The sequence below is a fragment of the Galeopterus variegatus genome, unplaced genomic scaffold (genome assembly GCF_000696425.1).
Source record: "Galeopterus variegatus unplaced genomic scaffold, G_variegatus-3.0.2 Scaffold431, whole genome shotgun sequence".
NCBI lineage: Eukaryota > Metazoa > Chordata > Mammalia > Dermoptera > Cynocephalidae > Galeopterus > Galeopterus variegatus.
Window position 1 is genome coordinate 55,231 of NW_007726542.1, and position 24,374 is coordinate 79,604.

General features: G+C 52.4%; 1 protein-coding gene across 1 annotated transcript in view; it reads right to left on the reverse strand.

Moving 5' to 3' along the window:
• PTPRU (protein tyrosine phosphatase, receptor type, U) overlaps positions 1 to 24,364 on the reverse strand; it is a 78,862-nt gene extending 54,498 nt beyond the window's left edge. The window contains exons 1-7 of the mRNA XM_008568690.1: positions 24,292 to 24,364; positions 8,828 to 8,959; positions 5,677 to 5,948; positions 5,075 to 5,156; positions 4,867 to 4,982; positions 4,362 to 4,536; positions 3,659 to 3,952 (exon numbers count right to left, since the gene is read on the reverse strand). Coding sequence (XP_008566912.1) covers positions 3,659 to 3,952; positions 4,362 to 4,536; positions 4,867 to 4,982; positions 5,075 to 5,156; positions 5,677 to 5,948; positions 8,828 to 8,959; positions 24,292 to 24,364 — 1,144 coding nt within the window. The remainder of the gene's footprint in view (positions 1 to 3,658; positions 3,953 to 4,361; positions 4,537 to 4,866; positions 4,983 to 5,074; positions 5,157 to 5,676; positions 5,949 to 8,827; positions 8,960 to 24,291) is intronic.
• Between the last annotated feature and the right edge of the window lie 10 nt (positions 24,365 to 24,374).

Below are 24,374 nucleotides of genomic sequence, written 5' to 3' on the forward strand. Positions count from 1 at the left end.
AAAAGACTGGTTATCTAGAATGTATAAAGGACACTCAAAACTCAACAGTAAAACAATGAATAATCCAATTAGAAAATGGGCAAAGACATGAACAGACAATTCACCAAAGAGGATATACAGAGGGTAAATAGCACATGAAAAGATGTTCGACATCACTAGGCATTAAAGAAATGTAAATTAAGACCATGATGGGATATCACTACACACCTCTCAGAAAGTCTAAAATAAAAAATAATGACAACACCAAATGCTGGCAAGAATGCAGAAAACTGGATTACTCGCACATTGCTGTTGAGAACGTAAAACAATACAGCCACTCTTGCAGTTTTTGATTAAACTAAACATGCAATTACCATACAACTCATCAATTGCACTCTTTGGCATTAATCTCAGAAAAATGAAAACTTACATTCACGCAAACACCTGTATATGAATGTCCATAGAAGCTTTACTTGTAATAGCCAAAAACTGGAACCACTCCAGATGTCCTTCAACAGGTGAATGATTAAACAAACTGTGGTACAGTCACACTACAGAATACTACACAGCAATAACAAGGAATCAACTACTGATATACACAACTTGGATGAATCTCTAGGGAACTATGCTGAACTTTTTTTTAAAAAGCTAATCTCAGTGGCAAGATAATTCAATGAGGAAATAATAGTCTTTTCAACAAATGGTGATGGGACAACTGTATACCCACATACAAAAGAATGAAGGAAGAACAGTACCTTACACCATATATAAAAATTAAAGAGTTAAAACTATAAACTCTTAGAAAAAAACCGGGGGGTAAATCCTCATGACTTTGGATTAGGCAATGGTTTCTTAGATATGACACCAAAAGCACAAACAACAAGAAAAAATAGAGAACTTGGGCCTCATCAAAATTGAAAACCTTCATGTTTCAAGGGACACCATCAAGAAAGGGAAAAGAATGAAAAAATATCCTTGCAAATATATCTTAGAAGAGTCTAATATCCAGGATATATAAAGAACTCTTACACCAGTAATAAAAGACAAATAACCCAACTTAAAAAGTGGTAAAGGATCTGAGCAGACATTTCTACAAAGAAAAAATATAAATGGCCAATAAGCACATGAAAAAATGCTCAATGTCATTAGCCATCAGGGAAATGCAAATGAAAACCATAATGAGATACCATGTCACATCCACTAGGATGGTTATAATCAGAAGACAGACAATAACAAGCGTTGGCAAGGATACAGAGAAACTGGAACCGTCATACATTGCTAGTGGGAATGTGAAATGGTACCTGCCTTGGCAAACAGTTCAGCAGATCTTCAAAAGTTAAAGAGTCACCATATGATATATAAGGTACATACCCCCCAAAAATGAAAATATATATCCACATAAAACATGTATATGAATACTCTTAGCAATACTAGTCAGAATAGCCAAAAAGTGTAAACACCCCAAATATCCATCAACTGATGAATGAACAAATAAAATGTGGCATATTTATTCAGTGGATTATTATTCAGTAATAAAAAGGAATGAAGCACTGATACATGCTACAACATGGATAAACATTGAAAACATCATGCTAAATGGAAGAAGCTAGTCACAAAAGACTTGATATTGTATGAATACATTTATGTGAAATGTCCACAAGAGGCAAATCTGTATAGACAGAAAGTAAGAGTAGTGGATGCCTAGCACTAGAGGTGTTAGGGTGAAATGGGAGTGACTGGATGGTTAGCTCAGTTGGTTAGAGCATGGTGCTGATAACACCAAAAGTCCAGGGTTTGATCCCAGCCAGCTGCCCAAAAAACAAAAAGAAAAGACCTGTCAACCTAGAAGTCTCTATCCAATTAAATGGGAGTGGCTGCTAAAAGGTATAACATTTCCTTTGGGGTAACAAAAATAATCCAAAATTAATTGTTGATGGTTGCACAACTCTGTGACTATACTAAAAACTACTGAATTATACACTTTATTTTTTTTTTTCCTTTTTGTCTTTTTTCGTGACCAGCAACGGATCGCAACCCTCAGTGTCGCGCCCGAACCGGACCGGGACCGGCAACGGGATCGCAACCCTCAGTGTCACGCCCGCACCTCGCTCAGCCAGTGAGCGGCTGGTCTGTATGTGGGATCCGACCCCTCGACGGGAGCGCTGCTGCGCTCCCAAGTGGCACACTGTAGCAGTGTGCCACCGGGCCGGCCCATGAATTATACACTTTAATAAGTGAATTACATGAGATGTGAATTATATTGTAATACAGCTATTACAAAAAAAATGATATTATAACACCAAGGTCAAGGGTTCAGATCACCATATCAACCAGCTGCCAAAAAAAAAAAAAAGAAAGAAAATTCCAAAAGCTTAAAAGGTTAAATACTGTATGATTTCATTAATATAACATTTTTGAAATGACAAAATTTTAAAAATTAAGGACAGATTAATAATTACAAAGGGTTGGGGGGGGAGTGGAGGAAAAGGAAGGTGATAACATTTTTGAAATGACAAAATTTTAGAAATTAAGGACAGATTAATAATTACAAAGGGTTGGGGGGGGAGTGGAGGAAAAGGAAGGTGAATGTGGTTATAAAAATACAACATAATGTGGTTATAAAAAGACAACATGAAGACTCTTTCAGGTGATCGAACCATTGGATATTCTGACTGTAATGAAAACACAAACTTATATATGTGATAAATTGTATAGAACTAGGCTGGCCAGTTGGCTCAGTTGGTTAGAGTGCAGTACTCTAACACCAAGGTCAAGTTCAGATACCTGTACCAGCCAGCCACTCACACACACAAAAATGTATAGAACTAAACACACACACGCACACACACAGGAGTACAAGTGAAACTGGGGAAGTCTGGATAAGATCTGTGGATTATATCGGTGTCAATATTTTGATTGTGATATACTAGTTTTGCAAAATGTTACCACTGCAGAAAACAGGGTAAAGTGTACAGGAAATCTCCCTATATTTCTTACAACTGAATGAGAATCTACACTTATCTCGGTAAAAATTCCAATTTAAAAAAACACTCAGAAATCACAAAGAAAACTGATCTGTTCTCAATTTATCTTCTGATTAAAAAAAAAGAAAATTCTCCTCTGGTGCAGGTATACCAAGCTCTTTACAGATGCTTTAACCTTTTTAACAAGGAAAAGCAGACTGCGGGCTCAATGCCCAGACAATAGAATCCAGCTAGAATTTATAACACTGTTATTTGATGGTGTTTCGTTGTTTATTTTATCTAAATAATATAATGAAGAATTAAGAACACAAATTCTAGAGTCAGCGTCAATGGTTCCAAGCCCATCCCACCACTTACTAGCTGTGTGTTCTTGGGCCGGTCACTTAACAGCTGTGTACCTCAGTAATCTCATCTGTAAAATGGGAATAACAAGAGTACCTATATCGTGGCGGTGGTGTGAGTTTTAAATCGAGAAATGTGTGTGTGTATATACACACCGTGTTTAAGTGTCTGACACAAAGTATTAGCTATCATTATCTTTACCATAACAGGGGTTGAGGAAAAATCACGATGCTTTAGCAAGTTTTAAAAGCACAGAAACAGGCCATACTCCTCTCGGAATATACCCCTCCGCCCCTTCGCCGTCCTGGGTGACCAGAGGAGGGACGAGGCCAGGAGGTAGTGGCCACACCCACCTGCGCACTTGGTGCGGCTGACGAGGGGTGGCCCGGGGCGACCGGTGCCGCCGTCTCCGGGGCGCGTGAGCAGCACGCTGATCTCGTACTCGGTGTCGGGGTCGAGGTGCCACAGCTTGTAGGTCTGCAGGTTGACGGCGTGCACCTCGGCCCAGGGGCCGCGCGCCATGCGGTACTCAATCTCCTTGCGCACGATCGGCCCGTCGCCAATGATGGAGTTGGTGTTGAGCTGGATGATAAGGTAGGTGGGACCGGCACGCAGCAGCTGTGGGGGCGCGATGGGGGTGGGGGGCTCTGCGAGGAGGTGGGGGAGAGACCGATCCTGTCGGGGGCCGCGGTGACACCCCCGCCTCCGACTCTGCGTTGCACCACACCCAGATCCCCAAGAGCCCTCCCTGTCCTCCCAGACCCCTCCTGCTGCTACCAAGACCTCACTAAATCCCCAGGTCCAAAGGGGCACCCGGCTGCAAAGGCTGACCCCGCCTTCACCTCTCACCCACACCCTCTCCCTCATTCTCCCCCACCGCCCTGCCCCGGAATCCCCCAGGTCCTCGCCTCCTGGGGCTGACCCCATGCGCGCTCGGGTCAGCACTCGGGCCTCACAGCTAGACCGTGCCTTCGGCCCTGTCCCCCGCCTGCCCCGTCCCCTAGATGAGACCTCAACCCCGTGAGACCCGGCCCCCTCCCGGCTCCGCGCGCTGACCCTTGACGATGAGCTCAGCGAAATTGGAGACACCCGCGCCGCGCGGGGCCTGGGACACGCAGCGGTACAGGTCCTGTTCGTCGCGGCTCACGGAGGCCAACGAGAAAGTGGCCAGGAAGCGCCGGTGGCTGATGTGCCGCACGCCGGCCGCGGGCAACAGAGCCCCGCTTTGCCGCTGCGGGGGAAGAAGGGTGACAGGGTCAGAGGCCCCGCGGTGAGAGGGGTCCCGATCGCTCTCTGACCCGGGCGAAGGCGGGGCTGAAGGGGGTCATTGTCCTGGCCCCATCTAACAGTCCCCACTACACAGGGGGGATATGAGGTTCCTGGAGCCGTGCTCGGCCCTGGGGTGATGGGAGACCCGAGAGGGCAGAGTGGAGCCTAGGGGACAGCCGGGACGCATGTGTATGGGCGCTGGAGTATGAAAGAAAGACTCAGACCCCGCAAGAGAGCCAGGGCCCAGAAGAGGCTACTCACTCACCCCTTTTGGGCCAAGGTCCCCTCTAACCTGCAGGAGGAAGCGCTCTGCTTCGGCCGCTCTGCCCGCCGCCATGCACTGGAACGACGCGTTCTGGCCGGCATTGACCTCCACGTCTCCCAGGCGGGAGAAGTGCGGGGCCTTTGCTGCAGGAATACAGCCGCTCTGTGAGCTGGGCCTGCGCCCCCTGTGGCCTCCCGCACCCCTCACCCCTGCGCCCCAGTGCACTGGGACTCACCGCAGGGGTAGCTAAGAAGCAGGATGTCATCTAGGCCCATGTAGCCCCTGCGGTCTTCGGAGATGAGGGCCTCAAACAGCACCTGGGGGAAGTCAAGGTGGGAGGGCCCTTGTTATACTGCTATCCCTCCAGTCCTGCCTGGGGAGGTGCTCACAAGAGCCCTCTTTCAGCTCAGCCCAGCCAGATCCTCTTCAACCAGCAGAGGTCAGGCTCAGCTTGCACTGACCCTCCCTACCAAGCCAGCTAGTTGGGGGTGGGGTGTCAGCACTCAGAGCAAACAAGGTAAAGGTCAGAGGTTCCATCCAGTCCTGGACAGTTACCTTCAAGCAGAAAAACTCTTTTCCCAGCCACATAGGGTTTCCAGGTTGGCACTGTTCCAACTCATCCTTGACCCCAGCTATAGGCTATTCCTATTAACAATGACCTCTGATGCTGAATCCAGACTGGCCCCTGGTTGACTCCTGACCTTGACCACAGATTACCTCCTGATGCTGAATGCAGACTAATTCTAACCTCAGCCACTCACCTACTCTGACCACAAGCCACTATCCACCTGCCACCACCCCCAGGCACAGACCAAACACAGACTGAACTCAGCCCACCTGATATTCATTGGGCCAGAAGGTGCTGACAGCCAGCTCAGCCTGGTGCCACTGACGGCCCTGGGATCCAGTCATATTCCAGACAGCACTGCCCAGGGGGCCCCCATTAACACGCACATAGACACCCAGGGTACCCGGGCTGTGCCCATCCCGGCTGTACAAGAAGTAGCTGAACTGCACACAGTGAGTGTCATTCTCGCTCAGGCTCTGGAAAATGACATGGGCCCGCTGGCCTGGGGCGTTCTGGGAAGCATTGACCATCAAGTAGGAGCCTGGAAAGAGAGGAGGAAGAGGAAGAGCTGAGGAGGCCTTAAGGGATGACCAGAATCAGGTGGGTAGTTAGGAGGGGCAGAAACGAAGGCCTCCAAGCATTTGGACCCATGGGAGTCCGGGGTTCTGAGTTCTGGTCCAGCTCTAACTCGCTGGTAATTCCCTTCACTTCCCACTGTCTGTTTCCCAAAGGAGAGTTGGAGCACCAAAAAACACACAAACCTGTCTTTGTCAAAACCCTTTATGGCTCCTCTCCATCCACAGGTCACAGTCCAAGTCACGCCCGGCCTGGGCCACAGCTTTCCCCAATTCTGAGCCATTCTTGGAGGCAGGGACTAAGTCATCCATGTCAGGAATCAAGAGCCTGGCACAAGACAGGCCCTCACAGGCCACCTCTTCCAAAGCCCTGCCTCCCTTTTCCACTGTGGGCTTCTCTCTTGTGGGTGTCTGTCTCATCACCAGCCTGTGAAGTCTTGAGGGTCCTCTGTGTCCCCAGCAAAGGCTCTGAACCCAGGATGAGCGAATATGTGGAGCAGAGTTTGAATGAAAGGATTTTAACTTCCCTTCCATCCCCAACTCTCTGAGTCCAAATTCCTGGGATACAAATTCTCTTGATTTTCAACCTGGAGAAAGGTAGCCCTCTCCTTCCCGAGAGATCCGGGCTGTGCACTGGGGGAGTAGACATGGACTAGACTCCTCGGGACCTCACTGGGGGATTATGGCTTCCCTTCTGAGGGGAGAAGGCCCCAGCAGCTGCCACGAGGGCACCCGCAGCCACTCAGCGCTGCCTCCTCCCAGGCTTGGCTGCCAGCCAACACAAGCCCATTCAGCTCCCTGCTCCCAGAGTGTTCCCCAGGGACTCTGCTAGAGGGGATCTCATTCATCTCTGTGAGCCGAGAGAGCCAGAGCCGTGTGGAGCGGCTCCTGGATCAGTTGTGGCAGGGTAGTAAACAAAACTCCTGGTCCCTGTCCCCTCCCAGGAAAGGGCACATCCCAGCCCCCAACACACTCTCCCTTGTCCCATTCCTGCTTCCTCTCTCCTCTCCCTGTGACAGCTGTGTGTCTCTTTCTCCCCCTTCCAATCTGACACTTTGTTCTCGCCTCTCCCTCCTGCTTCCTCTGCCTCTCTCTTCTCTCACTCTGCATCCTCCCTCCCCTTCTCTTTGTCCCTGTTGCTCTTCCTTCTCTCTCCTGCTCTCTCTGAGTGTGACTCTCCCTCTTTTCCTCCCTCTCCAGCACCCTCCAGCCCCTCTCTCCCTTCCCTAGAATGTGAGCACCAGGAGGGCACAGACTGCATCCCCAGGATCTAGCACAAGCCCACACTAAACACTAAGTTTCTCTCTCCCCTTTCTCACTGGGGGTGTCTCTGCTTATGTGCGACAGAAAGAGAGGCAGAGCCCACACAGGGTGGTCAGGACTCTATCCAAATCAGCTATCTTGTCCTGAGTGCCAGCTGTTTATAAGGCCGAGGCTGGGCTCTGGTGATGTGGAGAAGCCCACACAGGGTTCCTGCCATAGTGAGTACCTTTACAGGGCATTCTCAGACAAGTCATACTGTGATACCTGCTAGTACCAAGATCTAACAAGGATATGACAGCCCTGCAGAGGCAGAGGTGAATGCCCCAGGAAGGGCACAGTGTAAGCGAATGCACAGAAGGGGGAGGCAGGCTAAGCACAGGAGACCAGTTTGCAGAGGCTACCTGTGCCAGGAAATGAAGGCCCTCTCTCCTACTGGCTTCAAATCCTGGCCCCACCACTGAGAATCTTTGCTGCCCTGGGCAGTAGATGCAATCTCAGCCATGCTGTGAGCTGAGCAGTAAAGTGGCCCTGGGCTACTACTGTGATAGGGCAAGGGAAGGGGGTCTTCAGGCTGTCCAATTCTGGGGTTCACTCAGAAAGACCATTTGGTTCTCACACTATCTATGTCCTTTGACACAGCCCTTATCAGTAATAAGATTGATAATCTGGCCTCCACCTGTCTTTTCCTTTTCTTAATTCCCAGTTGATTCTGTACCCAGTGGAGTACTAGTAATTGGGCCCCCTCAAATACTCCCAACATTAGCTACTAATTGAGTCCCTACATGCCGCCCCTGTGCTCTACACTTTGTAGCCATTATCTAATAACCCTGAGAGATAGATTATTGTTCTCCCCATTTTATAGCTAAAACAATGGAGGATCAGAGAAGTTAAGTGACTTCCCCAAGGCCACACAGCTGGTAAAGCAATAAAGCCAGGATTTGAATCCAGGTCTTCATCTCTCTGGAACAAATGCTCTAGGGGTCATCATCACAGTAGGAGGCCAGTACTAGAATCCACATAATTAGTCCCCTGACTCCTAGTCCAGTGCTCAGGATGCCAAAAGTGTCCCATTCTGAAATAGGGGCAGAGCAAGGTAGAAGTTGAGAAGGATCTGGGACTTCCAGAAGAAGAAGGCAGAGGAAGGAAGGTTTACACATATCCAGCCCCACTGTCACTGCTCTGTCAGCATCTTCAAGTCCTGGGGAGACCAGGATTCAGAGGCTCTCAGGGACAAGAGACCTATGAAGAGAGCCTTCCCGAAGGTAGAGCATTTAAGAAGACCTGATGCGAGTGGGATGGATCCTGAGCTATGCTGCAAGGGAAGTAATGGGGAGCGGGTTTAAGTTTCAGCTGTAAGGGCCTTTGATTACTTGAACATGCGCCCATTTTACAAGTGAAACTTAACATGCACAATTACACAGGGTCCAGAGAGCTCCACATTCAGCGTCATGTATGTCATTACAGATGCAAAAGGAGATGAGGCCTAGAGAGGTTAAGTAACGTGCCCAAGGTCACACCGTAGGTGGGTAGAACTGCCCCTGGAAAGAAAAGAAGAGGGAATGGTGATGGAGAGTAGGCTCACCGTGGGGCAGGTCCAAAGGGGCCCGGGTGCCAGGGTGGATCCGCACTTGCTCCCACTGGAAGTCATCATTCTGGGCCTGGCTGAACTCGCAGGGCACTGCCGGGTCACTCACCTCCTCGAAGGTACAGCCAGCTGTGAGGGCAAGGTCTGATTAACCCAGGTTTAGGCAGGGCTGCTGACCAGGAGGGCTCCTGGAGGGTGGCCTCCACTCTCCCCTCCTTCTACCCAGGCACACCCTCATCCCCTCCCTCTCTTCAGGCTCTTCCCCCCCTGCTCCCTCCCACTAACAAAACTCTCCCTCCTCCACCCTCTCCCTCTCAAGACCCTCCCCTCAATGTCTCCTTCCGATACCAAGACTTCTCCACACTGCCCACTCTTCCAGTACTTCCCAGAATCCCCCACTGCCCAACCACCCATCGAAGACCCTCCTCAGTAAAAACTAGTTATCATTATTGCTATATCATTGGGACTTTACAACAACCTATAAGATCAGGACTAAAATTATCCCCATTTTACAGATAAGGAAACTGAGGTCCAAAGAGGCTAAGTGACTTCCTTAGAGTCACACAGCTAGCTAGTGACAGAGGTAAGGTTTGAATCAAAATCTCCTAACTACTACTCAGTGGTCCATCACCTGGCCCTCCATGTTCACATAGAGGACAGACAGTGGTCCCTGGGCCTGGTGGGATCATGAATGCCCTAAGCCAGCCCAACAGTATCATCTTAAAAATAACAACAATCAACATCAATCATCTTGTGCTTAGGAAAAGCCAGGTATAATGCTAAACACTCTAAGTACAGAGTCTCATTTAGTAGTGACCTTCTGAGTCAGGTACCACTGTTATTACAACTTGACAGATGTCAAGGAGATTCAGTCGTTGCCCAAAGTCAGCCAACTTAGGTCTCTGCCTGCAGGAATGTGACACACAAAAGCATAGTTATGAATGGACTGGGCACATGTATGACAAAGACAAATTTCCATGATTTGCAACCACTATTTACAGTTTAAATGAGAAGGGGAGAAAGGAAAGAGGGATTGAAATAGATGTGAGTCCTTTGGTTGGTAATGACATCCATGTATCTTAGCTAGCTCATCAGAGCCCTGGGTTGGGCACCTAATACACCTGAGAACTCCACTGGTTCAGAAAAGATCTGCAAACTGGTCCCCTACATTCACTCCCGAGCCTTAGTGTTTGGAGCCCCTTCAGGAATAGTCTGAGGCATCTGAGCCCCAGGAAAATGCCTGAGCAAGTAGCAGGAAAGCAGGCACAAATCATGCCAGGCCCCATCCTGAATGCCTGCCAGCCATTGACTCTTCTCCCCACTTGGCAGATGAGGTGACTGAGGCTCTGCTCTGAGGGGTGAAGGGATTCGTGTAGTACCACGTGGTAGATCAGCAAGTGGGCTTTGGCAGTAGACAGACTTGGGATTGAATCTTGACTCTGCAATTCGCCAACCCTTGTGACTGTAGGAAGGTAGCTTCTCTTTCTGAGCCTCAGTTTCCCTATCTACATGTGAGCTTGTTGAGGATTCAATGTGGCGGTCCATTAGCACAATGCCTAGCACATGTAAGCACTAGGGAAATAGCAGCTCTTGATATGTGCCACTTGAGCCTACGCAGGAACAGAAGCAGGATCTGAACCCATGTCGGTCGATGCCATAGTCCATGCTTCTCACTGGAAAAGCCTTCAGTATGAGAAAGAGCAAGCCTGAGCCACTTCCCAGTCTACAGAAGAGGAGAGGGAACAGAGAGTAACTGGGGAGTGAGTGCCACATGCCAGGCACAGTGTTAGGCAAGTGACTTCATTTTTAAGAGGCTGTGTTGCTTCTTTAGGTTGTTATGTGGATAACGTGAAGTAGCATGTGAAACACACCCAGCAAAGCCAGGCACAGGGGGCTTGGCCATTGTTGGGGTCTCCCTTTCCACTTCTTGGACCCCATCAGAGTGTGAACAGATGAGAGGTGGGTGTGAGGCTGGCACCATGCACATGGGATGAAATAACAGAACACTCTTTCCAGAGCTGGGGCACGACCCTGGCTGAGCTCTTTGCCTCTTTGTTTAAAAAGCCCTGGTCAGCATCATGTCCTATGGCCTGTGGGAGGTGGGTTTTAACCCCCTCTGTGCTGGGAGGGCCTCAGCACTCCCTATAGGAAAAGATCCACAGTGCAGCATAGAGAGAGGACATGGCCAGTAGAGGTGGTCAGGGAAGACTTCCTGGAGGAGAGGAACAGCTGACTTCAGCTTGAGTTGGGCCTGCCCCTGAGAGTGTTAGCCAAGGCCTCCATGAGGCAGAGGGATTGCCAGAAAGGGAAGCCCAGGAGCTAGAGGCCTGGCTGGGGCTCAGGCCCTTCCTGTTCCTTCCCAATTTACAAGGCAAGTTACAAGGCAGCTGCCCCAGGATGACTCACCCATGGCCCTGGGGCAAGCCTGGGAGCTCCAGCTTCCTCTTGTCTATCCTGAGCCAGGCCACATGACTTACAGGACTCCCAGACTGACTGACCTGGCTAGAGTGACACCCTAACCAAGTTCTTTGCTCAAAGTGACTCCAAACCATCTGACCTCAGCAAGAGTAACCCCAAGATTGACTGACTCCAGTCATATGATCCCCCAGATTGACTGAACCAAGTTGGTGACCCCCAGATAGACTGACCTCAGTCACAGTGGCTCCCAGCTCACACAGATGACCCTCAGACTATCTGACTTAAGACAGAATTCCCACCAGACTGACTGACTGACTGACCCTAGACCAGGTGACCCCAGCCAGAGTGATCCTTGACCTATGCCAATAACCCCTACAACTGATCCCCAGCCAGGGTGACATCCTGAGCTGACTGACCACATCCAGAGTGACCCCTTGGCCAGAATGGCTCCCTCTCCCTGATCCATGTCCTTCGCCAGCCCTGTATCTCTGGGCCAGGATCCTCAAAGAGAGCCCCCCATCTCCTCTCCAGCTCACCCTAGGAACAGTCAGCCCTTCCCAGTGCTGGAAAGAGCCCCTATTACCTCCAGCCCAGGCAGCTCAGGAGCCAGGCACCCCAAAGCCCAGCTCCTGCTAAAGCCCCAACTCCTGCTGGCAGCTGCTAGCCCCAGGGAAAAGAAAACTAAATCCAAGTTTGAGTTCAGAGCAAGAATGGTAGCAAGGAATCCCTCTAGACTCCACCAACACAGACGTGGGCACAGACAGGTACACACACGAGTACCACGAGGGAGCTGCCCATTACCACTATGACCATGTGGGCGGATGAATCCTCACAGCAGCTCAGACGGTAGGTGCTATCATTATTCCTGTTTTACAGATGGAAACAGGCTCAGAGAGATGCAGTTGCTTGCCCAAAGCCACACAGCTGCAATGTGCAGAAGCTCAGACTTAAACCACCTATCTTGATTCAAGGGGACTAGGCAAACACAAAATAAGTCCCTGATCGTCTGTTGGCCACATGTGTTAGTTCAGTTTCATTCACAGGACATTTGCTCCCTGACAGTACAAAGCAGGTCTCAGGCTGGCACTGTTAGAGACACAAGGATGATGATGACCCCACCCTGCCCTCAGGGACCTCCTAGTCTGAGTGAGGGTGAGGGAATGAGACAAAGCAGAGAAGGGCCAAGGCCACAAGAGAGGGTCCAGGGTGGAGGGGAAGGCTTTCCTGGAGGAAGGGCCTGGAAAGATGGGCATCATTCTGGCCAGCAGAGATGGGTGGAAAGGCATTTGAGGCAAAGGACCCAGCAGGAGCAAAGAAGGCAGTGAGTAAACACAGTCTGTCTGTCCAAAGCACAGACAGGAGCCCGCATTGACTGAGGCAACAAGTGATGAGGCTGGAGGCAGGGGAGGTTGAGGCCAGATCATAGAGGGCCTTAAGTGGCAGAGTGAGTTCGGCCTCATTTTGAATTGGGGAGCCACAGTAAGTGTTTGAGCAGGGAAGTGCCTGGATCCAGATGAGTTAAGTGATACATCCTATAAGCCAAGAGTAGGGCAGGTAGCTTCTCCAGAGAGCACAACAGGATCAGGAGAGTGCTTAAGACCAGGCCACCAGGGGCCCCAAGTCAGATGTCAGGAACTGGTGAGAAAAGGGGCCTCAGGTCCCCATCCTGGATGCAACCAGCACAAACTACAATCATACTCAGAGAAATGCACAGCACACACACATGCATACACACACAGCCTCACTCTCAACACTATCCCTTTCCCCAGCCTAGTCCAAGCCTTGGGGACACAGTCTCAATTAGTCCACAATCAGGGAGAAGACCGGGACTCTCCTTGGGGACCCATCTCCGTGCAGGACTTCCTGAGAGCAAAAGCATAGGCTGAACCAACCCAGGACCCCCACCAGCTCCCCTAGCCTTAGCAAAAACTGGCCCAGCTACATTCCTCAGCTAATCTCCCCAATCTGGCGGGCGGTTGCCTGAGCAACCGTCAGCCACAATTTGGGAAGGCAGGGGGATGGTTTATCCACATCCGGCTGGGCTCTGGATGGGGTGATATAAGGGGCAGAGCAACATTTGGAGGAGAATGGGAGGCGGTCTCCCTGGTGCGAGGGTTTCCATACCTCCACATGCATGTTTCCCTATGCGTGTGTGCACATGTGTGTGTGTGTACACACATGTGAGAGCAACAAGATAGTCTGGTACCGAATTTCAAGTACTCAATTGGAAGGCAGGAGACCTGGATCTTCTTCCTGCTGAACCTCTAAGGCCCTTTGTGACCTTGAGCAAGTGACTTGCCCTCTCTGAACCCCTGCTTCCTCACCTATAAAAATGAGAGTCACTTCCAGCTCTGCGATGCTGATTGCACTTGTGTGAGGTTGCATGTGAGCAAGAATAACCAGAGGGCAGAGAGAGACACAATGGGGAGAGGTATGTGAGGTGAACACAGGTGTATGAGAGTGTGGTGGGTCTCCCAGGCAGGTGCTGGGAAGTTGCAGCTGTGTAGATATGCATCCATGAGCAGAGGTATATGGGCCTAAGGGGCAAGTCGGCATATGGGGTGAGTAGAAGGGAGTTGTGTGTCTGTGTGTGTGTGTGTGTGTCTGTGTGTGTGTGTGTGTGTCTGTGTGTGTGTGTGAACACCACAAGCACGATGCACCAGACCTTCCTCACACCAAACAGGGGATGGTGCTCTGTGCCCACTGCAGTCACCACCAGTGTTTTCTGAAAACCATAGGTAAACAGCACCTGTTTGCAATAAGATTTTTCTTCCCTGTGGTTTATCGATAGAACATCCATTTCCCAAGGGTGGCCTCAAGAGAAACAAAACTTCTCCTAACAGATTGCAAATCTAGGGGCTGTGATCTCACCCAATCCCAGGCACAGCCCCAACCCTAGCCTGGGAACCCAAATACAACCCCAGCAATAATGCTGGTCTTTTTGATCATCCAAAGCCACACCCCTATTCTATGTAGTTCAACCCAACCCTGGAACTAACACTGGCCTCACCCCTGAACACTCTTGCCCAATCCAGCCTATCCCAGGTTCTCCATCCCAACTGCAGCTCCATCTCAGTCCTGTCTGACCCCCACCACCTCCCTTCCTGAAGTCAAGGATTGGTTCTCATGACTTTGAACCCCATCCCCAAGCCCTGTGAAAAGTAGATGGCCAACAGTGGCTGGTCTTATTAACACCATGATCCCAACTAGTCTGACCCTGACCAACTGCTCCCCGCTCAAGGACTGTGACTCTAGCCCAGAGGCCTGGCCCAGCCCACCTCACTGTTCTCCCTGCCCAGGTCAGCACATCCAGATCTAGGCCAGGGCTCCCAGAGCTACCAGCAAGAGCGCCAACTAACTGATGAGCAATTAATTATGGGCAGGGCTGGCAGCAAAAAGCCCATAAGCCCATCTGCTAATCACCCAGGGTTCAGCATGGCTGCAACCAGGGAGATCACCCAGGGCCAGGCCACAGGGAGAGAAAGCTGAGCTGGCACCATTCACAGCAGCCAACAACACCAACATCCTGCCATCTCCACTGAGGATGGAAAGAAGCCAACTACAGCAGGGGAGCTGCCACCAGACCCACTCCCCATCTCTCTGATCCATATGCAGCGCAAATCCCAGAGTTAGCAGTAGTGCTTCCCCTTATTGGCAGTATAAAGGGAAGGCACAGGCCAGGGCTGGACACCATATGGAAGTGAAGGGCCAAGTGGAGGTCTGAGCTGTGCAGAGGTACAGTGAGCAAAGAGTTTTCAGGTCTCCTGCAGTGCAGACAAAGAAACAATACAGAGTGGAGGGGCATGGGGCCGTGCACAAACCCACACAGTGCAAAGATCTGTACTTTATAAAGTTACCGTGGAGAAAGGGGGCTATGCAAAGCCATGCAGTGGTGTGTGAAGGTACGGTGAAGCAGCTTTATACTGTACAGGGGCAGAATGTGATTCTACAGTGCAGGGGAGCAGAGCACACAGTGTGCAAAGACCCCAGCGCAAACATCTGCTACCATGTGGCAGAATTGGTCAGGGCCATGATGCAGCGAGGAGGAGCCATGTCCCTGGTGGGCATGGCCCAGAGCTGCACCAAGGCACAGGGCACCACCGCAGTGCATTTGGTGGTGCCTGGGGCTGGCGCTCAGTGCTACCTGATAGGCGTATGGAGGAACACCAAGGTGGTAAGTTCAAGTATTCCAAGTTCTTCTCCAGCACAGGGCCCAGCACACAGTAAAAGCTCCATGCATTCTCACAGAAAGGGTGTATCCAGCATAGGCATGCAGGACAGAGGTCCAGGGAAGGAAAGGAGGCAGTGAGGTATGGAAGAGATTACTGGGTGTGGCAACCCTGTCCAAAATACAAGTTCAATACAGTCCCAAGGAGTAGAGAAGGTGCAGACTTGAGGGCAGTGGTACAAAAATGGAAAGCAGTGAAGACACTGGGTGGAGCAGTGAACACAACACAACAGCGACCAGCCCCATGGCAGCATAGAGGCCCTCGGCAGTAATTCTGTGCCATGCATAGATACAACGCCAGTTACTGTGCAGTGGTGCTGTCTGCAAAAACCCAAGCCAGTCCCAAAGCCTAACAAAGTGGTCCTAAGGTACAGACTCCCTGAGCAGTGTGCAATGTGGGGCAGAGGTACACTGCAGTGAGGACACTTGATGTAAACATGTTGCTCACCTGGGGCTGCCAATGGAAACCTGGGAAACAACACCAGCCTACACGGTGGGTAATACAGGGAAAGGCTGAGAGAGTATAGTGGGCAGCATCACAGCAGCAGTGGTGCAGTGTAAGGGCTGTTCCATGCAGTCAAGCAGTGGCACAGAAGTGCTGTGGGAGGCAAAGGTGCACTGGGTTGGTACAAGACAACAGTGGAATGCAGAGGGGCTACGCCCAGAAACTCAGGACAGCCTACATGCCTGATGCAGTGCAGATGCCCACTGCAACAATGCAGTGCAGAACAGAGATGCCACGTGATGCAAAGGTGCAATGTTGTGGTAGCATGCCATCTGTCGGCACAGTGCAGTGCTGCGATGCAAGGAGCTATGCCAAACTACAGGAGAGTCCACATGCCCAGTGCAATGTAGACTGCCCACTGAGTATTGCAGTGCAGAACAGAAATGCTCTAAGATACAACCATGCAATGTGGCCATAGAAAGCTGTGTGCTGGTCTCAGGCAGTGGCGCAGTGCAAGGCACTCTGTCCAGAAACCCAGGAGAACCCACCTTCCCAATGCAACACTGACATCCAGTAGAGGCACACTACAGCACTGAAGAGAGCTGCAAAGACACACATAGCAGGACAACTACAGAGGGAAACACAGTGCGATGGGACAATGCAGAGGCAGAGCATACAGAAACAGGAGAGCCCACACACCCAGTAAAACACAGAATCCCAGTGCAGTCATGCAGTGGAGGGCTGAGGTGCAATGGAGTGCAAGGATGCTGGGTCCAGGAACCCCAGCGAGTGCACATCCAGAGCAGTCTGGAGCCTGATGCAGTGCAGTTAACCAGGCAACAATGCGGCACACTGCAAAGTATTACAGGGAGGGGAGCCCAGACCTCCAGGAAACCCTGTGCCTACAGCTCTGCCAGGCTGGGCTGGCTCACCCTGTAGGTTGGGGGCTGAGGCGTCATCTGCCCTATGGGCATCCCACCACCTTGTCCCCCACCCTCCAACATCTTTCACCCCAGTGACTCTCCAAGGGCACAGGATGAAGCCACTGCCACCCACAGGACAGGCAGTTCAGGACTGAGCACATTGTCCAGGTATTTATTTATATCTGAGCAGGGCCTCAACATGCTGGCAGGCAAACAATGAATTTGGATTCTGCTGAAAAGCTTTTGGACAATTAAAGCACATCCTCTGGCGCCCAGCCCAGGGCAGAGCAGTATGGGACAGGACAGGGAAGAGACAGAGAGGGAGGCCTATTGGCACAAGGTGAGTGGGAGATGGGATGAACTGGAGGAAGGATGTGAGAGGAGATCCAGGCCCAACCAACCTGGCTGGCCACTTCCCCACCACCCCACCCCGCCTCCCCACCACCATCACCTCCTCCCAGGCCTGGACTTCATCAGAAGCCAAGAACAAACTTCTCTGAGCACACAGGATGCCCACACACATGCACACGCACTTAATAATAGTTAACACTTACACGGCACTTACTATGTGCCAGGACCTGTTCTAAACTAGGTATGTATAAATATAAAATATATCCTCATGACAACCCCATGCAGTGTGTTCTGTTATTATCCCCATCTCACAAATAAGAACACTAAAGTCCCAGAGAGGTCAGCAACTTGCCCTAATGTCACACGGCCAGGAGTGGTGGAAGCAGGATTAGAACCCAGACGGTATAGCTCCTGAGCCCGCGCTGTTAACCACCACATTCTAGGTACACATACTTACACACATGCACAACCACAAGGGTCCACATGTACACATGTGTAAACACACACAGACACACACACAAATTCTGAGTAATATAATTCCCACTCTCTCAGCTGAGACCAACCTATCCTGCCCAGATAGGTTTCTGATACCACCCAGTTGTCACCTCTTATCCCCCAGCTGTCCCACACCTCCTCTTCTCTCCATCCCCCAACCCTCAGTTGTTCCCCCAACACCACCTGTCCTCTCATTGCCAGCTGTCCCATCCCCCAGATATATCTTCATCAGCAGTTATCCCCCATTCCCTAGCCACCACGCCAGCCCCAGCTGTGACCTGCCCATCAAATATCAAATAACCCCTTCCTAATACCCCCATCCCAATCCTTCTCCTCGTCTTCTGCCCTCAGACTCCCAAACCCCAGCCACCCTCTAAGCCACTTTTCTCCCCATCTCTTCTGATTCACCACTTGGTCCCAGGGTCTGCACCTTGGGAATCTGCCCAAGACCTCCTGAATCATTGAGTAGTAGCATCTCCTGAGTCATCCACCTGAGGGTCCTCCCCTGCCATTCTGCAGGCAATGGCAGCACCTGCCCAGAGCCAGCCAAGGAGGCACACCAGCCCATCCAGGACGGCTGTCTGGAGCCCCAGCCTTTCCCTCCACCCCCTCTAAGCCTTCCCTGTACACCCAGAGATGCACACCAATGCAAACACTTAGTGGGCACCTGCCATGGATAAAGCTCTGGAGACCAGAGATGGCTGACAAAGACACAGCCCAGCCTTCAGGGGGCTCCCAGCCTAGTGGGGAAAGGAGACAGAAAAGAACAGTATCACATCGCCACACATGCATTTATGGCACAACTCTGATCAAGTTCGCTGGGACAGAGCTGGAAGACTTCAGTGCACTAGGGACGATGGAGCTGGACTCTGAAGGCTGAGCAAGTAGGCAGACACCCAGAAGACAAGAAGGGTGGAAGAGGCTTTCTCGGCAGAAGGCACCACATGTGCAAAGGTAGAGAGGTGTGACAAGGCATGGCAGGCTCTGGGGTCAGCAATCAGCCTGGTGATCCTAGATCATAAGATGACTAGGCAGGAGTGGGATCAGTGGAGGAGAAGTATAACGTGAAGCTGTTGTGGAAAAGAAGAACGGGTCATGCAGGGCCTCATCTACCATGTTAGGTTTGGGTCCCCTGGGTGCTGGGGAGCCTCTGGCTTGGTCAAGGGAATGGCAGCATCCTATGTCTGGTCATTCTGGTCACAGGGTGGTGGAAGCACTGGAGAGCAAGAAGCCGACAGCAGAACGGCTATTGCAATAGTCCAGGCAAGAAGTGATGAGATTTCAGAGAAGGGGACAGGGCCTCAACAGAACCTTTTTAACAGCCACTTAGTGACAGTCCATCGAGACCAATTCTACCTCCTGAGGTGCCCAGGCCTTGCTAAAGGTGCTGTGGGCCTGGCACCTCTAGACCAGCGACCAGCACTGTCCACAGAACCCTAGTCAGTCTAGAGCCATTACCCAACAGTGCTTTCTACTGCACTGACCAGTACCATGATAGCCACTAGCAGCACATGGCTGTTGAGGATTTGAAATACAGCTAGTGCTACTGAGGGATGGAATTTTTATTTTAATTAATTCTAACTAATTTAAATTTAACAGCCACATGTGGCTAAGTGGCCACTGTATTGGCAAGTGCAGGTAGAGAACATTTCCATCTCTATAGAAAGTTCAACTGGATAAGGCAGCTCTAGACTGACTAATCATGGAGAAACAGAACCATCGGGCCTCCTCCCAAGGCTCCTGGCTTTGGAGTCTGAAGCAAGAGTGAGAGGCAAGCCCCAGGGAAGGGGGTGTCAGAGGCTGAGCTGGGCACAACCACCAGCACACACCCACCCACGTTCTGGTACTGGGACACCCACACCTGGATACTGAAACACCACCCATCCAAATAGCTCTGCACCCAACTCCAGGAATTTGGCACTTGGATATCCAGACACCCTAGTATCAGGTTCCCTAGGGAACAAAGCAGCTGGTCCCCTCCCCTACTCCAGACTCAGATCCTGCCACACCAAGGTAACCAGATGGCTAGACACCCTGACAGCCACACATTGTGCCCTGTGCCCCCAGCTACAAACACACACACACACACATTCCTTTCTGACTGCCCAGATGCCAGGGTCACATCTGCATACACCTTAGCAGCCTCCCCAACTCCACCTGCAAGGGTCACCACAGGAAGCAGCTCTCCCTCCTTCCCTCCAGCACACAAGCAGCCAGGACAGAGGCTGTGGCCCCATCTGCCCACCCCAGGATCTGGGGTTGAAGTCTGAAGCAGGGTCTGCCGGGAAGCATCCCTCCCCCACTAATGCAGGGCCCCCCCTCCCCCCTCCTCCCCCGACACTCAGACTGACCGTTGGGACTCAATGCCTCACCAACTGCCAGGCCTAGTCACAAAGGGCTGAGAGTAGGGGCTGGACAGGCCCTGCCAGCTGCTGGGGGTGGGGCCAGAGGGCAGAGGGAAGCAGTTTGGGAGCCTGGGAGGAGGGGCTGGCAGGCAGGAGATTTGCTCCCTCCCCTCGGTTTCTGGCAGGAACTTAATCTCACCAACTCAGAGCTCCCAGATGACACTCTCTACATGGCCTTTTCACAACTTAACACCATCCCCCAGTAGAACTTTCCAGATTCCTGGAGAGAAAACCTATCTTTAATCTCTACCTTCAGTGGTGTCAGTGCACCCCCATCTGGCCTCCTAGCTCTGAACTTGACCTACTCAACTTCACTCATTCTTTCATGCCACATATAGTTAGTCAGATCCAGTGGGCCAGGCCTTGTGCCCCTGGCACTAAGGATTCAGAAGTGAACTAAATACCCAGTCCCTATCCTCACAGAGCTCATGGTCTGATAAGGGAAACAGGACCAATAAATTGTAACTACAATAATGACAATGCTATGTAAAAATCCAATCAACCCCCACACCCCTCCCTTCCCAGGCTAAGACAGGGCATAACCAAGGAAGGCTTCAGGGAGAAGGTGACATCTAAGCTGAGAGCTGAACAAGTTGCAGGAGTACACCTGGGAAGAGGTAAAGTTAGAGAGTTCTGGGCATCAATCACAGCTTGTGCAAAGGCCCAGATAGAAGATGGTGGAAATGGGCATTTAGAGGGCTACTGGTAAGTGGGTCAGGCTGGCCAGATCATAGGATGCAAGGGGCAAGTGACAGAAAATGAGATGGGGCTGGACAGGCAGGTGGGGACTGGAGCAAGCAACTGGGCCAAAGGGGAAGGACTGAACCCTGAAGGCAATGGGAAACCTTCAATGGGTTTAAAACATGCTTTTTAGGAAGATCCGTGGCACCAAGGAGGGAGGGATGGAGGGAAGAGACTGGAGCCTTCCTGCAGGTGAAAGATGGCTGAGGATGGAGAGAAGGGGATAGATGAGAGAGACTGAGACGGCATAAGGATAGGACACATCAGGATGCAGGGAGGGCGACATGATGGAGGAAGAGGGTAGAGGGAGGAAGGGGCACAAGGCACCCCCCGCAACTCTGGCTAACCCAGCCCTGCACGGAAAGGCCGCCCCACAAGCCCAGCTCAGCTGATGAAAGCATGCAAGGATGGTGCATGCCTCCAGCAAGCAGGGTGCCTGCCCTGGATTTTCCCTGACACCAGAGCAGGGTAGGAGGCTGTCCAGGAGCTCAGCACCCCCACCCTGGCCACTCTCTCCGCTTCCTGGCGAGTCCCCTCCCTCAGCCTGGGGGAAAAGGGCAGGCTGCCCAGACAAGCCTTTATTGCCCAACCTAAAACCACTGGGCAGCCTCTCCCTCATTCCTGCCGTCCACAGCTCCAGCGACCAGAAGGACAGAATGAGCTAAAACACAGCAGAAACAATTACTGCCAGGTTTGCTCAGCAGAGAAACATTACACACCGCCCTTACCCAGGAAACCCAGGAGGCATTCAGGGAGCTGGGCTGACTCTACCCAGATTGCGGGCAGGGGGATATCCCATCTCTTCTACTAAGGGCTTCTGAATTAAGCTCTAGTAGTAGCAGCTACAAGGATACCAGGAACTTTAGAAGTCAAGTGACTTGCTCAAGGTCACATGAACAGTAAGTGGCAGCGGCAGAATTTGAACTATGTCCCCCCTGTTTCAAATAACAGCCGCTGGGGCTTTGTATCAATGCTCAAACCCTGAGTTCCCTGGCACTTGCAGAGCCTTACTTTACAATCTATCAAGTACCATACAGCATTATTCTTATGACCATAAGACAGAGCCATCAAAAATGAGAATAACTTGCTCCAGGTCTCACTCCCAAACCTTAGATTGTCAAATCCCCTCTTTTGGCAGTAGGGACAGGTGAGTGTGCTCCAGGTGATGGTGGTAGGGGTGGGGTAGCATGCTGTACCCCAAGGGTTTGATTTCGGGGTGGGGGAGGGGGAAGGACACGGGGGAGGATCGGCAGGAAGGTCGCCTTGGCGTCTGTCCTCTCTGGCACCGCGAAGTCAAAGCTGAAGCTGTGCCCGATGGTCCCAGAGCTGCAGGGCGAGGTTCAAGCGTGGAGCCAGCGACCGGGGCAACTGCAGGAGCCCGGGTAGCTCCGACCCGAGACGCCCGAGTGGGCGGCGGCGCATCGAACTCGATCCTGGGGAGGACCGCTGTCTGGGGCTGGCGGCCAGGAGGAGTCTCTCCGGGCCAAGGCGGCTCTCGCACGTGTCTCGGCTCGGATCCCGCCCGGGGCGTTTCCCAGTTACTCGAGCCCGGGGTACCGGGCTGGGGGTGGAGGAAGTCCCCGGGAGGGTGGCGGCCACCTCCGTCCCAGGGGAGGCGTCGGGCGCAACTCCGCGCCGGGGGCCACGGTCTGGTTCCCAGGCCTCAGGGTGGGATGTGGGACACGCACACACAGACACATGCACACACAAACACAAACCCGACACACGGTCCACAGCACACACTCCGACGTGCACACGGACACGCAGATGCAGGCTCCGGATACACGCACTCAGATACGCGATCACACCCCCCCCAAAAGACACCAGATTCCGAAACACACCCAGAGGGCGCGATCACAAAGCAGACAGAAGCGCGGGGGCGCGGGGACACACGGACGGACACACATACACACAGACACACACACAGACGGCACAGACACACGGCACGGACACACACACACACACACGGCACTGACACAAACACACACAGAGAGAGACACACACAGACACACACTCACAGACACACACGGCACGGACACACACACACACACACGGCACTGACACAAACACACACAGAGAGAGACACACACAGACACACACGCACAGACACACACGGCACGGACACACACACACACACACGGCACTGACACAAACACACACAGAGAGAGACACACACAGACACACACGCACAGACACACACGGCACGGACACACACACACACACACGGCACTGACACAAACACACACAGAGAGAGACACACACAGACACACACGCACAGACACACACGGCACGGACACACACACACACACACGGCACTGACACAAACACACACAGAGAGAGACACACACAGACACACACGCACAGACACACACGGCACGGACACACACACACACACACGGCACTGACACAAACACACACAGAGAGAGACACACACAGACACACACGCACAGACACACACGGCACGGACACACACACACACACACACACACACACGCGGCGGTCCTGGCCGGCAAAGAGGCCGCACAAAGTTGCCGAGTCGACCGAGGGAGTGTCCCGAGAGACGGGAGGGGGCGCAGCTCCGCGGCCGCGAGCCAGGCCCTGCCCGCGCCCCGACGTCGCAGCCCCTCCCGGGCACAGCCGCGCCGGCCCCCGCACACACACGCGCACACACGCGCGCACACGTTCTGCCACCGCCCCCTCGGGCGGCCCCGGGCACGCACTCACCCACGGCCCGGGCGCGCACCACACTCGCAACATTCCTGGACGCGCAGCCAGCATGCACGGACACACTCACACTCACATCGCTCCAGACACGCTCCCACACACGCATTCCCGGCACACTTGGCCCTCGGACCCACGCAGTCCCCGGCGGCGCACACCACAAGCCCCAGACACTCCCCCACGTCCACATCGCGCACTCAGGGCGCGGACACACGCGTTCCGGACCGTTCCCACGACTTCACACACGCTCCCGGCCACACGCACAACACCAACACACAACCCATTCTCAGACACACAGCACACAGCGCTCCGGCTACGGCAAACCAGATGCACACAAACGCAACAAACACATTAGCAGATACAACTCCGGTCACACAACCAAACTCAGATGCACACACAACAGACACACCACCTCCTTGGCTGCACAAACACAACACCCTGGCAGACACACAAGACACTCAGCGCACACCCAATGCCTCGATGCACACGACATTCACCCCAACACACTCGCAGACACACAACGCACACAGCATCTTTTCTTGCACACAGAACTCACGGACACACAAGACTCGCAGGCTCACAGCACTCTGAGCACACGACCGTACATCCTGCGCTCAGACACGCCGGGGTGCACGCTCGTAACGCCCGATCACCCCACACTCACTTTCTTCCGAGCTACGCCACGGGCCCCGGGGCTCGGCGGGGCCAGCCCGGTCCGACCGCCGCGCGCTTACCTGCCGGAGTCTCGGTCTCGGGCGCGCAGAGCTGGAAGGTGAGCGCCAGAACGAGTGCCTGGGCGCGGGCCATGGTTGCTGCG